This window comes from Dipteris shenzhenensis, chromosome 1, assembly GCF_047967505.1.
Source record: "Dipteris shenzhenensis isolate YYH24624 ecotype China chromosome 1, Dip_SZ_1.0, whole genome shotgun sequence".
Lineage (NCBI taxonomy): Eukaryota > Viridiplantae > Streptophyta > Polypodiopsida > Gleicheniales > Dipteridaceae > Dipteris > Dipteris shenzhenensis.
Window position 1 is genome coordinate 63,031,070 of NC_141596.1, and position 15,435 is coordinate 63,046,504.

Genomic DNA, 15,435 nt, shown 5'->3' on the forward strand with positions numbered 1-15,435 from the left:
GAGAGAGAGAGAGAGAGAGAGAGAGAGAGAAGAAGTGGGAGAAAATGGTGGAGTTGCCAAGTACTCTCCTAAAAATAAAATAAATACAAAAACAAGAATTTCTCTTTCCAGGGCAGGCCAATAATTCTAATATTTTCACAAACGAAAATTCTAAGCAACTTGGACCAAAAATAGCAAGTGGAACTTGGACCAATGATAATAATTCAAGAATTTTCACGAACAAAAATTTTGAATTTCTAAGCAATTCCATGTGGACCAATGATAATAATTTTCTCAAACAAAAATTCTGAATTTCGAAGCAATCTCCAATAATAAGACTTGCCCATGGACAGTAAATCTAGGGGCATGCCAAAAAAGGCAGCATTTTTGAAGAAAGCGCCGTTTGGGGTTGCTCTTCATCATCCACGCTACATGATTATAAAGCATTAGGGAAATACGCGAGCAATTCCCCGTGCGTCAAGGACCCTGCGGGAGGCGTCATCAGCTTTCTTTTCAACTTATAATTGCTGGGCAGCTCAGCATTCAACTGATCTTCCGGGCTGGATGGTGACTTAGAGCACATTCCCACGTATGCTCAAGCCAACGGAAATGCCACAAACGTAGCAGGCATAGGCATATCGTGGGAACCAACACAGCGTACAGCTCTCCAGCGGAGGAAGAAGGCTTAGGGACGTCATGGGTACCTCTCAACAAATAAGCGCGACCTGCAGTTTGTCAGACATGTCAAGAATATGGCAAGCCCTGTAATGCCCACTTGGAGATTGAAAAATTCCGTCTCCAACGGCGCTATGAGACATTTCGTGGGAACGAAGCAGATGCTGGCATTTTCCAGCATTTTTGCTGGTTTTGCGATACGTGGGAATGTACTCTTATGACCATCTTCTAGGGTGGATAGCCACGTACAACCTACTTGCAGGTTGCCAGCGACGAGTGCGGGTACAAGGATGTGATTGTCTTTGAAAGAACTGCACATGATCCGACGGCTCAAATAGCTTTCAATCCGATGCCGCGGAGTCGAGTGCTAGCAGAAACCGGCTTGTAGTGTAAAAGTACCGGCTGAAATTAAGGTCCAGAATTAACCCCCATGTATACGATTTTTATGGTCCAGACGCCAGGGAAAAACGTGCGGACGTTGAAGCTTCTGTAGCCAAAGATAGATTCTTGTGGCCAAAGATAGATTCTTGTGCATTCGGAGGGTCGTGCTGGCACGACTTACAAGAGTGTAGCGAGGGGGAGTGTAGTGAGGGTGAGCGAGACGAGACGAGACTCGAGAGGGGCGAAGTTGGAGGAAGGAGCAGAGGCTTTGCTCTCATGAGGTGCTTCTGGTGGTGGCTGTGGAGGTTGGATTCAGAATGGCTGCTGGTCCTGCTCATCAGCCTTGTAACTTGTGTGGTGGTAGCAAGAATAGCAGCGCTTCGCAAGAAACTGCCTCCAGGACCTCTATCGTTGCCTGTCATAGGACACCTCCACTTGGTGGGACGCCGTCCTCACCGTTCCTTGGCCGAACTCAGCAAGATCTATGGACCTCTTATGTTCCTGAGGCTGGGCTCCGTCCCTATCATCGTCGCTTCCACGCCAGAGATGGCACGGCGGATCTTGCAAACCAACGAGCAGGTCTTCTCATCCCGTTGGCATACGACCGCCTCCAATATCATCTACGGCCCCAACTTGGCCTTCACGTTGTCTGAGACTGGTCCATTCTTGAAGTCTCTGCGCCAGCGCTGCGCCACGGATCTTTTCACCGCCAAACGGACGAGCAGCTTCATGCCCATGAGAATGGATGAACTCGGTGCTCTGTTGCGATCTATCCTGGCAGACAGCAACAACGGCAAGCTTATTTCTGTCCGATCCAAGCTGCGTACCGCCAACAGCAATGTCATCTCCAGAATGGTTCTGGGCGAAACGTCGGACGTTTTGCCTGTGCTGCTCGAAGTGGTTGAAGTCCTGGGCGCTTTTAATTTGGGCGACTTCATCCCATTCTTGAATTGGATGGACATTCAGGGTCACGTGAAACATAGCAAGGTAGTTGGCGCCAAAAGGAAAGCGGCCTTTCAAGCAATCATTGATCGCAGGCGGGAGCAAAGACGTGGAGAGTATGAACCCCCTGCAGATCTCCTGGACCTTTTGCTGTTGAATGACCCCCAACAATTCCAAATCACAGACGATCATATTATTTCGGTGATTCAGGTAACGGAATATGGATACTTATCGCATTTGTAATGCCTTAAATAAGGTAGCTAGCAAACTTAATTTTGTGATGCTTCATCCAACAGGAACTATTCGGAGGAGGGGTTGATACATCCGCTCTCTTGACGGAGTGGGCTCTTTCAGAGCTGCTGGCGAATCCAATGAAGATGGAGCAATTACAAAATGAGTTGGATAGTGTAGTTGGAAGGGGACGCAGGGTGCAAGAGTCAGACATCCCTAACCTGCCCTACCTGAATGCTGTTATAAAGGAGACGATGAGATTACACCCGCTATTACCATTCTTAATCCCCCTTATGTCAACGAAGCCTTGCCAAATCTCTGGCTATCACATTCCTGCAAATACCCAGGCTTATGTAAACACATGGGCGATAGGCCGAGATCCTGAGCTTTGGGAAAAACCTTCAGAGTTTTGGCCAGAGAGGTTCTTAGATATCAAAATGGAGGTGCACGGCCAAAATTTCGAGCTCCTACCCTTTGGAGCAGGCAAGAGAAGGTGCCTCGGCTGGACCTTGGGCCTCCTCAATGTGCAAATGCTTCTCGCAAGCTTGGTGCAGACCTTTAATTGGACTGTGGACCATGAGGTTGATATGTCCGAGCACTGTCATGAATCTCTCATCACCAAGATGGAGCCCCTGCTTCCGAGTGTAACACCCAGGGTACCTACACACATCTATGAATCCCACACTTTGATGTTTGCAACTTGTCCATTTCCCGTACTACATAACTAGTGGCGTACATTTCTATTTCAAGGGTATTTTGATTACTTTCCGTGTATGAAGAGACCTTCTCAAACTAATTTCACCCGCCATAGAAGTATCGAACTAATCCAGGGTGCACGTGAGACTTGAAAGTGCCAAAGGGGCTTTATGGCCGAAATTGTTGATGATCATGAACGCTTTGGAGCTTAGTGATCATGAATGTATTGAGGGCTCATGGCCCAAGTATGGATATTGTATATGAGTGTAAGGTTTTTAAATAAATAAATAAATATATATATAATTCCTAGAGAGAGAGAGAGAGAGTTGTGCGTTTCCCGTATTCAAAAGAGAGTGGCTACTAGCGTTAATCTAATAATTTGTGAAGTTGAAGTTTGATTGTACTATTCAAGGGTATTTCTTTTGATTACTCTCTAGGTATGGAGAGACCTTCTCAAACTATTTCACCCGCATAGAAGTATGAAAATAATCGAAGTGGACATGTGACTTGCAAGTTCACTAGGGACTTCATGGCCTAAGTTGTTGATGATAATGATTGATTTGGAGCTTAGTTAATCATGAATGTATTGAGGGCTCATGGACCACAAGGTATAGGTTGTTTTTGACATAAATACTAATCTTTTTAATCCTAAAAAGTTTTTTTAAACGGACGCAAAGGTCGATATTTATATCGCTATTAGCATCGAAAAACTTGCATCGCTATATAAGCATTGGTATATAACGACGTTGGTAAAGGTCGGTATAGACCGACACCGGTAGAGCGTCGGTATATATTGACCCTTAACAAAACTTTTTAAAAAAAATAGTGGGGCAAAACATGCTTGCGGTGGTTTTATTTTGTCCCACTAATATTTATTTTTTTGCATTACAAAAGAATGTTTATAAGCAAACAGGCGAGATGAAACTTTCAAACCTTGTTTGTTACAAACTTTTTCATGTGAAAAGGATGATACAAAGTTGCTCAAATGAGCCGACAAACAAAAGCATATATATGTTAAACTATATACAATCTTGTTTGTTACAAAATTTTCCTTTCGAAAAAGGTGATACAAAATCGCTCAAACGAGCCAACAGACAAAAGCATATACAAACTACTACTACTACTATTGCTCATCCGACTTATCGGAGTCATCGTCGTCATTGTTATCGTTCTAGTCCTCATGGCCTCCGTATGGTCCATGGTCCTCGTGACCTCCGTCTCATCCTTGGTCCTTGTTAAAGTCATCTAAGACAAATCTCCCGAGAATTGCCTTCTCATCATCACCGCTCATATCCACTCATGGGACGTTCGAGCTTGCACCCTAAGAGTGAAACCATTTTAATTGAAACTTAAAGAATAAAACAATTTAAAAAGTGAGATTACAAGTTAGAGTAGACTTATACCCGAGCGAGCAGCCACTGCATCCCAATCGACTGTGACTCCTTGCGTCTCTATCTCAATAAACCACGGTCTCGCTCTTATGCAGAATGTGCATCTTCTCTTTGTTTGTAGAAAGGCGACCAATCGCAGATTGCTGTGGATTCAAATTATGAGAGTTAGATAAAGTGCATGCAATATGTAATAAAATAAAATATAACAATAAATTAAATGAGAAGTAGACTTATCGCCCATACCTCGAACGCGTCCGTTTTGCCACTACCGAGGTGCAAAACACCTATGGTATTCAGCCATCTCCTTGTAGTCCTCTGATTGTTGAACTTTCGGGAGTTGTCCTTGTACTCCTTCAAAAACTTACGATCAGCTTTTTTCACCTAGTTGGATTTAGGCTTCTTTGCTACGATGGCATTTCTCAAGATTGACCTGTGATGCTTCAAGACAGCACACATCTGCTCTCGCATGTAATTATCTTTGAACTCCCAATTGGAGGGGTTAGGGTATTATCTTTTCAATTTCTTGATGATTGCCTTCTTCTTTTCGTCATCCTGATGCCGTCAGTCAATTGTTATGCCACTCTTGAAATGGTGGCTCATCAACCGCCTCATGGTGGTCAGTACTTCTTTGTCCTTTTTATTTTCTATGATCTCTTTATCCCTAGTGAGGTCATAGTACATGTCCTTGGGCGGGGGTGGGGGAGTGGAAGTAGTAATAGCAGAGCTAGAGCGAGAGGTGGTACTGCGAGCACTTACAGAGTGAGTAGTAGAGGGAGTGGGAGTGGGAGAGGGCAAGGGACCTGAGTGATACTGGGTCTCATGACCAAGTGAAAACCTATAGAGATGTGAGTGTCCTGACTTGTCTACATCCTTCGAGTCACCAGAGCAGCCTCGATCCTTCCTACTCTTCCTTTCCTTACGATGGGTACGCCTAGGTAATGACCCCTCGATCGAAAGGGCTAGAGGGGACAGTTGTCAAGTAGATCCAGTCGCCGTCGATGACCCTGATCTACCCTCGAAGGGGTGTAGGAATAGCTGAGGTCCTCTGGGACAGCAGAGAGAATTATCTCGCTGTGTCCGCATCGCTCATAAATGCGATAAACTTGTCGGGACTCTCGAAGAAGCCATGGACTGCTAGCAAACGAGTTCCCCAAGTAGTCACCATGCTAGGCCTGAGAGGAGTCAGGGTAGTCACAGGGGTAGGCCCCTGAGGAGTCAGCTAAAGGGAATCAAAGTGTTAGATATCAATGCTCCACTCTTGTGTAACTACGCGGGAACTAGCTAACTCTACTTGTAAGCCCCCCATATGAGGAGAAGGCATTTGAGTAGCTCGGTTATCTGGTAGGTCCTGGTTTGGACACTTGATGGGAGCCATATGTGGCCTGATGGCTAGACGGCTTCAGATAGAGTTGGCACACTGCCAACTAGGCTACATGCAAGTACGGGAAGGCATCCCATGACTGACCGCACTGAGGGTAAACGGAGTATTTCTCAAGGCAGCCCACTCTGGGGTTGCGGGGCCTGTTTGGAGCCCCAGATGATCCCGGATGGCTCTGGGCCGAACGGAGAACCATAGGTCAGTTGCTCTATTCTGCACCATGGTTCTATCGTGTGGTCGGTGGCCTATTTTGGGACCGACCTCCAGTCGGTGGCCTATTTTGGGACCAACCTCTAGTCGGTCGTTTTGGGTAGACTAGGTCGGTCTCCCAATTGGGTCTAACCGACTACAACTGGTGGCTATATAAGAGCAAGCCCGTGAAGCCCATAATCATCACTAGCTACAGCAACCCTGATTCCTTAGCATCCAGCCTCCGTCCTCTACTGTTTCCAGCATGCCATCGAAGCTTCTCACATAGGAGCGCATGGCTGGGAGGCAGTGCCATTTATTGTATCAGTTTTACAGTAATCAAAATTTAGATTCTCCATACTATCTACTTTTCTCTCTTGCATACGAGATCCTGTTATCTGTTGAGCACATACGTATTGTTTTCTTACATGGTATCAGAGCTTGGGCTCTAGCAAGAAGATTTGGTAGTGTGTTTCTGTTTGCGAGTAGATTATGAGAGATGGCCCAGCCTGCAAGTCTGCGAATCCCACAGTTCGGCGAAAGCGAAAAGTTGGACGGCACTAACTATCCACTCTGGTTGGAAGTTCAATATGAAGACCATCCTAAGCGCATACGAGCTTTGGGATACTGCTACTGGGGTGGACGTGAAGCCGATTGCGAGACCGAATCCAGCCAATGTAGGACAACAGATAGTACCAACTGCAGATAAGATTCTCGCGTGGACAAGAAGAAATGCAGATGCGTTGTGTTCTATTATTTGCAATGTAAGTGATTCTATCATGGCATTAATTCAACATGTCACCACAGTGGAGGAGGCATGGATGGTCTTGAAAAATTAGTACGAGACCATGAATCAAACGCGGATTCAGAATCTAGAGACTCAACTCGCAAATGAAAAGCTGTCTGAGTTTGAAATGGCAGAGAAGTTTATCACCAGGGTGAATAATCTGCGCGATCAGATGACTGTGATTGGCATCACCATCACCAGCGAGAATCTAGCACGATTCTCCCACCAAAGTACAACGGTCTTGTTACGGCACTGAATACATAGAATAGAAATTTGCCCCTCAACTTTTAGGATTTCAGTACGATGCTTCTGAAGGAGGAGATGTGTGAAAAGACGAGGACTGGAGAAGATTCGGCTTTCTCGGCTGGATCTTGAAAAGAAAGGTAAGGGTAAGGACTCTGGTAACCCATCTTCTTCTGATGATAGCAGATGCAGCTGTATGGATAGCGAGAGCTCTGTCTGAGTCACAGAATCTGGTCAAGGTGTTGCCCTTGGTATAGGTGGTGCCATAATCAAGTGTGTCTTTGATGTATTTCAGCACCCGCATCCCTGCCCTCCAATGGTTCTCCCGGGGCTTATTGGAAAACCTGCTTAGTACACCAGTCACAAAGCTGATGTCCGGTCGCGTGTTGCACAAGTAAATCAAACTGTCCACAAGCCTTCTGTACTTCGCTTCGTCCACCAGTGGTGATGAATCCTCGTTTGAGAGCTTCACGTCAACCTCCATAGGGGTGCCAACTGTCTTGCACTCAGCCATGCCCTCGGGGGGGGGTCACTATGTATAAACCCTCAATATCACGTGCGTTCAAGGCCTATTTCTAAAATCCCTTATCTGTAATTTTTCCATTAATAAAATGTACCCTTTTTCTATATAAATCTGTAAATTTTTTCCAAAATCAATTTATATACTCCCTTATGTAAATTAATTTCTGTAAAATTTAGATATTAAAAATATCCTTCTGTTGAACTCACGTGATAGGGTTACATATGATGACTGACCCCCCCGAGGCCATGCCAAATGCCTTCAGTATCTCTCCAACATACTTCAGCTGTGAGATGAAGATCTATTTTGGCTCTTGCCAAACTTCAATCCCCAAACAGAAATGCATCAGTCCGAGGTCTATCATTTCAAACTCTCTTCCTAGCAACTACTTTGTTTGCGAGATCTTTTCTTCATGGTTCCCTGTTATGACAAGGTCTTCCACATAAAGGACCACGATCATACACCTGCCTCCTTCTCTGTAGATATACAAATTTGCATTAGATGGGCTCCTCTTGAACCCATTTTGCAGAAAGTAGACATCAATCTGCTGGTACCGCGCTCGTGGGGCCTGTTTCAGCCCGTAAAGTGCCTTCTTCAATTTACAGACTTTACCTTCTGAACCGGGGATCACAAACCTGATGGTTGTTCCACGTATATCTCCTCCTTGAGATCTCCATTCAGAAAGGCGAATTTTACATCCATCTGAAACACGAGCCAACTTTCTTGTGCTGCTAAAGCCAAAACACTGCGAATTGTGGTTAGTCGAGCTGTGGGAGCAAAAGTATCCTGATAATCAAAACCATGTACCTGTGTGAATCCTTTTGCCATGAGCCGGATCCTTGTACTTATCCGTGTCGTCGGACTTGTACTTGGTCTTGTACACCCACTTGGTGCCGATTACCTTACGTTTTGGTAGTCGATCCACAAGGTCCCAAGTGTTGTTCTTCATTATGGAGCCATACTCCGACTGCATAGCCTCCATCCACCTATCATCACCCTGTGCTTCTTCAAGACACTTGGGTTCTTCAGCACGGATCACCTCTGTCATCAAAGTGTAGTTGACCAAGTGTTCCTGTGCCCTTCTTTGCTCCTCTAATCTCTTGGACCGGTGGTGTTCGGATGGTTCCTCCTCAATGGATGGAGGTTCTCTGCTGTTCAAAAGCTGCTTTACCCACTTTGGGAATGGCCGTTGCCATTGTGGTTCTATAGGCTCTTCTTCCTCTTCTTTATCTTGAATCCTCCCAAGCACCATTGGGGGAGTTCGGTCTGCTGTTGGTGGTTGTACTGGATGGATATCTTGGTCCTAGTTGTCTAGGGAGGAAACATCCTCCTCCAATTGATGCGGCTGTTCTGAGAAGACCACATCGCGACTTACTATTACCTTCTTGGTAACAGGATTATAGAGACGGTAACCCTTCGCCTCTTCACTGTAGCCCAAGAAAATACACTTCTGGCTCTTCGGTTCCCATTTGGTCCTGTTAGTATCAGGGACATGCACAAAACAGTCACATCCAAAAACTCTGAAATGTGCACCTGAAGGTTTCTTACTAGAAAAGGCCTGTAGTCGAGTCATCCCGTTCACAGCCTTCGTGTAGCTACGATTCAGAATGTAAACTGCCGTGTTACATGCTTCAGCCCAGAAAGACTTTGGTAAATCTTTCCCTTTCATCATACTCCTGCCCATTTTGTAGATGACGCGCATCTTGCGCTCTGCTGTGATGTATGTGGCGGGGGTTCCTGCCTCTTGATCCCGTGACTTTTGCAGTAACTTTCGAATTCACTTGATGTGAACTCACCACCTTTGTCTGATCTCAACTTCTTTACCTTCCTTCCCGTTTCTTTCTCGACCATTACATGCCATTCTTTGAACTTACTAAAAGCCTCATCTTTAGTCTTCAGGAAGTATACCCATATCCTTCTACTGTAGTCGTCGATCAACATCATGAAGTAGTAGGAACCACCCAAAGCTTCTATCTCCATCTTTTTGCAGAGGTCCGTGTGAACGAGCTCTAGAGGAACCTTTGCCCTGCTGGCCTCTTTAGGAAAGGGTAGATCTGTAATTTCTGGTAGGTCTGCAATCATTCCACTTTTATGCATCTCCTTTAAAGAACTAAGGTTTAGATGACCGAACCTCTCATGCCACAGCTTAGTGTTGCTCACATCGGCTCGAGCACTGAAAGCTGAGAGTTCATAGATGTTGTTGCGCCGTGTACCTTTACCAATGACCTTCCCTTGAAGATCCAAAATCTGTGCGCCAATCTTATCGAAGTGAACTTTGAGGTCCCGATCCGTGATCGCAGAAATGGACAAGTTCCTCTTGATATCTGGCACATAAAGAACATTGGACAACTGTTTTACAACTCCATCTGACTTGAGAGCAATCGTACCTTTTCCTTTTGCTGGACATTTTGCATCATTGCCGACTGCTACCAGGATGTCATTCCCTACCAGATGTAGAGAGGTATACTAATCCTTCCAACTAGTCATGTGGCGCGATGCACCACTGTCAATAATCCAAGGTTCATCCGCAGTTACATGAACTGCCTCCATGCAAATCTCCTCAATTGCTACGAACAGCTCTACTGGTACTGCCTGTGCGTTGTTGCTGGACTCTTTCTTTACTCCATTCTTTTGCAGTATGGACTATTTTATGAGACTGGGGTTCAAATACAATTGCATGGATACACTGATGCTGATTGGGCTGGTAGTATTTCTGATAGATGATCTACCAGTGGATATGTGTTCTTTTTTGGGAGTGCTGGAGTCACTTGGAGCAGCAAGAAACAGCCTACAATTGCCTTGTCGAGCACAGAGGCTGAGTACAGGGGTGCAGCAATGGCTGCATGTAAGGCAGCTAGGTTGCATAAGCTACTTTATGATATGCATCAGTCTACAGATGGGTCAGTTGTCATTTATTGTGACAACATGAGCAGTATACACTTGGCAAATAACCCAGTCTATCATGCTAGAACTTGAAGCACATTGAGGTGCATTATCACTATGTGCGGGAGAAGGTTCTAGTAGATTTTATTGATCTAGCTTATGTCAGCATATAGGATTAGGTAGCTGACATATTCATGAAGGCATTGGGTGCAGAGAAGCTATGCAAGTTTAGAGACCTGCTTGGTGTGCAGGAATTGGGATTGAGTTGGAGGGGGAGTGTTGAGATATCGAGCTCCACTCGTGATATGCTAGGGTGACCGTTGTGCATTTATGTCACCGACTTGTTAGCTGCAGATGTGCTTGGTACACCGCCCATGAATAATAGCTGGATGATAGCTATCTTTATGTACTCTAGTTAGTGGCTCAGTTAGTATGCCACCTTAGTTAGCTGAGTTTGGTTTGAGACCCACATATAGGGTTCACCTATTCTTTTGTACTTAGAGTTCTTTTGGCTTTCATAACTAAGAAGAAAAAAACTGTTTTCAGTCTCCACCTTTGTGTATATTCCCCCATTGTGTATGTGAGAAAGCTGCAAGTGAGACTCCTTCCTTCTCTCCCACTCTCTTTACATAAGTTAGACCAATACTTCAAATGTGATGACACTAATGCAGATATCCTCCCATGGCAACCATCATCTAATCGCACATCATGGCTAGACGATGATGTATATGACCACCTATGCTAGGCTGGGCTATTAGCAAGCTAGGTGCATGTGCCACTGCTCCTCCCCCATCATCCCATTGAAATATTATGATCTTGGCTCTGATGACTGAGAAATTCTCCCATGGGAACCATCTAATCACACGTCATGGCTAGACGATAATGTATATGACCACCTACGCTAGGCTGGGCTATTAACAAACTGGGTGCACGTGTCACCGCTCCTCCTCCTTCATCCCATTGAATTATTATGATCTTGGCTCCGACCGAGAAATTCTCCCATGGCAACCATCTAATCGCACGTCATGGCCAGCAAAATCCAACAGGTGGATTGTGTGCTCTTAGCACTGATAGGCACCCATAGTTGCACAAATTGAAATAAGAAATAAAGGGTTTAGGAGTGGGAGGATGGCAAGTATAGGTATATAAAGGCCTTAAGGCCAGAGAAACAATTCACTGCACCCAGGAAATTCCCTCCCCTACCCTGTTCCATGCTCTCCAAGCCCCCTTCCACCCCTGTGATGAATCTTCTGCTGGAACCTCGATGCTCCTTCATAATGCTAACCAAGTCATGGGATACATTGTTTTCCTTGGCTCTCCATCCTGAAACACTCCACCAGCCATAGCCATGTTCAAGTAGCGAATGTTTTTTCTTTTGGTTAGTAAGATTGATGGAAAAAAGCTCGTATTGGTGTTGTGTTTGGAGACAGCCATGAAGAGGTGGAGACCCAGCCTATAGTGGTAGAGAAACAACAACTACCTGAGCACATGAGGCCTTTTCTATGCCTATCCATGGGTAGGGGAGAGGAGAACTCAACTTGGCAGCATATCCTAGGGGATCCCATGAGTCGAGGTAATTATAGGACAATTATGATCAGGCATGTCATGTCCAAGATATATGGTTCAGTACTGGATATGGAGGTTAGTCACTATGCAGAGATGCAAGGTTGAGTGTTTGCAAAAACTCAACCCAAATATCAACAATGCGATAATGAGAGTGAGTGAGTATACTTGCGGCATCTCTTCTACTCAGGCCCTATGACTAATCAATACTTGGTTGACTGGAGTTATACGAGGTGGGGGTGGTTGTGGACCTAGTATGGGTGGCAATAATGGAGCATTGTTGGGATATCTCAAGGTGTATGCCTCAGGCACACCTTATGTTTCTATGTGTGAGTGCTAGAGGCACAGTTAGGTGCCCACAAGCATAGTTAGGTGGTGGAAGAGCCACATAGGATGATTGAGAGAATCTAGGAGCAGATTGAGGAGATGATTGTGGAGCTCTGAAGTCATCAGTGATGTCAGTGAGCATGTATGAGGTGCCTACTTAAGGACCTCACTCTTCTTCATTCTATAAGCAAGTATTCTGAGTTTGTGTCCACTCTACTCTTTCCTTTCAGTGTTCCAACATGGTATCAGAGCCATTTGATCCCCCTTGAGCCCATTTCTGCCACATCATCATCTTCTTCTTCATCTTCTTCTTCACCGTCTCTCCCTCTTCTTCCCAAAATTTGCTTAAGCTTGTTCTCCTCCCTTTCTCTACCATTCTCCATGCCCTTTCTGCTGGAGATCCACCTCAAAGGGGCAAACCCTTGGCTGAAAGGAATCAACGAATTGTCGCCTCTGCTCATCGCCATTTCACGCAGATCGTCGATCCTCCTTCCTGCGTTTTCTCTGAGAACACTCCATACTTCTCTAATTCCTTTCAGGGGGAGCTGGTCCTTACCTAGAGCTATCCTGTGCTGAAATTTGAGTAGCAATGGCTGCATATTCAAGCTGAAAACAAAGAAAAACCAGTCGACTTTGAAGAGGGAAGATAAGGTGACCTGACGCGTTTTTGTGCCTCTTCTTCCCAAAGGATCTTCTGTGGTATACCAGCTCTCTTTTGCCTCAGAAACCCCTCTTTCCTTTGCTTTAAAGAGTGAGCTACAAGCCCTCCAAGTTCAGTCTTTTAGTTTTGACAGTTTTGGACAAGTTTTTGAAGATGATGCTACATAAAATGCTACTCTAGCATTTCTGGTTTTTTGAAACTTTCAATAACTTCAGTACAAGTGTGGCTTCAGTTTTTTTTTGAATTGCTAGACCTGGTTTTGATTGGAAAGTATTCATTTTAGCCACTTCTATGAAGCATGTAAGAAGAAGCATCATTGTTTGAAATTTGGTCACAAGACTTTGCTACATTAAATGCTTATATTTTGAAGCATTTCAGTTGTTATTCTAAGCCCTATAAGAGAGAAGACACTTCCCAATACCTAGGTTAGACCCTCTCATGGCTTGCTTATGCAAAATATGTGAAAAGCCAAAACATAAAGCAATGTCTTGTTATGCTACAAAGGATGAAAATGTCAACCTGACTTCCTTGTTGAAGATTGCCAAAACAATGGTTGCCAAAAAGGAAGAAACTACAAAGCCAAAGATCTACCCTCTCATGGCACTTTTATTTGACTCCAAGTACAAGAAAAAGATGAAGGTCGAATACCTAAGATATGCTTCTCTACACAACTATGGAGATGACAAGATAATTATTCTCTTGAAGGATATGATTTTCAGATCCACTTGTTCTATCATAGTACCATCTTATAAGGCACTAGACACTGCCCATGTGGTAAGACCTTGCCTTGACATGGATATTTTGCCTCCACAAGATGAGGCATCCTTTGAAGATTATGCATTTTAAACATCTCTATGTATGCTCCAGATCTCTCTTTTTATGTCAAGGTACTCAGCCTGGATAGTCCTCCAAAATGAATGAAATAAACTATTGTGTTTGTGTGTGTTTTGTAAACACCTCTGGTCACCTTATGATGTAGGCATGTGTATGTTTTGTTCCATGGTACCTCCTGCAGACATTGTGTGCATGTACATGTAGGGGAGATAACCATTGGAAGGTCTTTCTGTATCCCTTTTTGTTTACCTTACACCCAAGGGAACCCTTGCTAGCATGAGAACCTAGCCATAGATTTATCCTTGACCACCATGAGATGGCATGAGAAACTATGAGACTAGATGTATCCTTGACATAGCCTGAGGCATTTCCTTGAGGGGGGGTTTGTTGGGATATCTCAAGGTGTATGCCTCAGGCACACCTTATGTTTCTATGTGTGAGTGCTAGAGGCACAGCTAGGTGCCCACAAGCACAGTTAGGTGGTGGAAGAGCCACATAGGATGATTGAGAGAATCTAGGAGCAGATTGAGGAGATGATTTTGGAGCTTTGAAGTCATCAGTGATGTCAGTGAGCATGTATGAGGTGCCTACTTAAGGACCTCACTCTTCTTCATTCTATAAGCAAGTATTCTAAGTTTATGTCCACTCTACTCTTTCCTTTCAGTGTTCCAACAAGCATGTTGTGCCCAATATTTCCCTGGATTTGTTGGAGGGGCTCCTTGCACATTCATCGGGTTGGGTAGGGCCATCAGGGCCAATTGGGGCCTCATCTAGTAGATCGGTTGGGGAAGGACCTTTGGAAATTGGCACTTAGTCTGAAAGGTGTCATGGTTCCCCCATCTATAGTAGTGTGCACAGTAGAGGTCTTGCCTTTCTCTAAAGGGCACTCATTTGAAGGGTGATTTCCATTGCATACTCCACACCAAACAATGTCTCTTCTTGGGAATATGTGGGCGTTACTTGGTGTTTCCTTGGAGGATCCTGCCTTCCACTGTTGGCCCAGCTGATTTAGTAGACTAGATGCCAACTTGGCCATATCTAAACCCTTAGACTCTTTATCCTCCTTCTTGGTAGGCTCTGTGTTGGAAGACCTTACCGATTGTGATACCTCGGACGGTGTTGTAGTTTGGTCCTTGACATCCTTATCCAATGGCTACCCTGCTGCAGAGTTTGAAAGAAGTGGGGTTCATAACCATTAAGTGGTCATGCAGCTTTGGGTCCACCAATCTGGTGATGGAGCATGGCAACAGTCACTCATCACTCATCCTCTCATGTGGTTAGCAGTGGTAATTGAGGTGTTTGATCCTAGCGATATAGTCTTGAAAGGATTCCTTCTCCTTCTATTTCACTTCATACAATTGATTAATCAGACTCCACTTGTGACCACTAGTGCGAACCCTACGATAAAGGCTTTTTCTCAACACCTCCAAGTTGACTTTTTCCACTGGGCTGAGGGCCCTTTACCATTTTCCTTTCTTGCCATCTAAGCTGAGGCTGAATGCATTAACCATTTCCAAATCTCCAAGATCACCAAACACTTCACATATTTGCTCAAATTGCTCCACGTGGGAGACCGGGTCTCCTTCCCTAAGAAATTTAGTTATCAGCTTGGAGATGGCTATGGGTCATCTCCTAGAGGGATTGGTGTTCCTTGCTGAAAATTGGGGTGGAGCGGCCCCTCTTCCTAGTACATCCACCAAGATGTGCATTGCCTCATTCAATAGCACTGTCTAGGAAGCTTATGGAGGTGGCAGT

General features: G+C 44.8%; 1 protein-coding gene across 1 annotated transcript; it reads left to right on the forward strand.

Moving 5' to 3' along the window:
* Window positions 1–1,042: 1,042 nt before the first annotated feature.
* LOC147906179 (flavonoid 3',5'-hydroxylase 2-like) lies at window positions 1,043–3,207 on the forward strand. Its single transcript, XM_087376915.1, has 2 exons — window positions 1,043–2,187; window positions 2,274–3,207. Exons 1-2 carry the CDS (start codon window positions 1,312–1,314, stop codon window positions 2,934–2,936), a joined length of 1,539 nt encoding a protein of 512 aa, XP_087233041.1. The 5' UTR covers window positions 1,043–1,311; the 3' UTR covers window positions 2,937–3,207.
* The last annotated feature ends 12,228 nt before the right edge of the window (window positions 3,208–15,435 follow it).

What these genes read in the sequence shown, in the direction of transcription:
- LOC147906179 (XM_087376915.1), top strand. Translation starts at nt 1,312, where the DNA reads ATGAGGTGCTTCTGGTGGTGGCTGTGGAGGTTGGATTCAGAATGGCTG. An exon ending in ATATTATTTCGGTGATTCAG is followed by an intron (nt 2,188 to 2,273) that starts GTAACGGAATAT and finishes TTCATCCAACAG; the next exon opens with GAACTATTCGGAGGAGGGGT.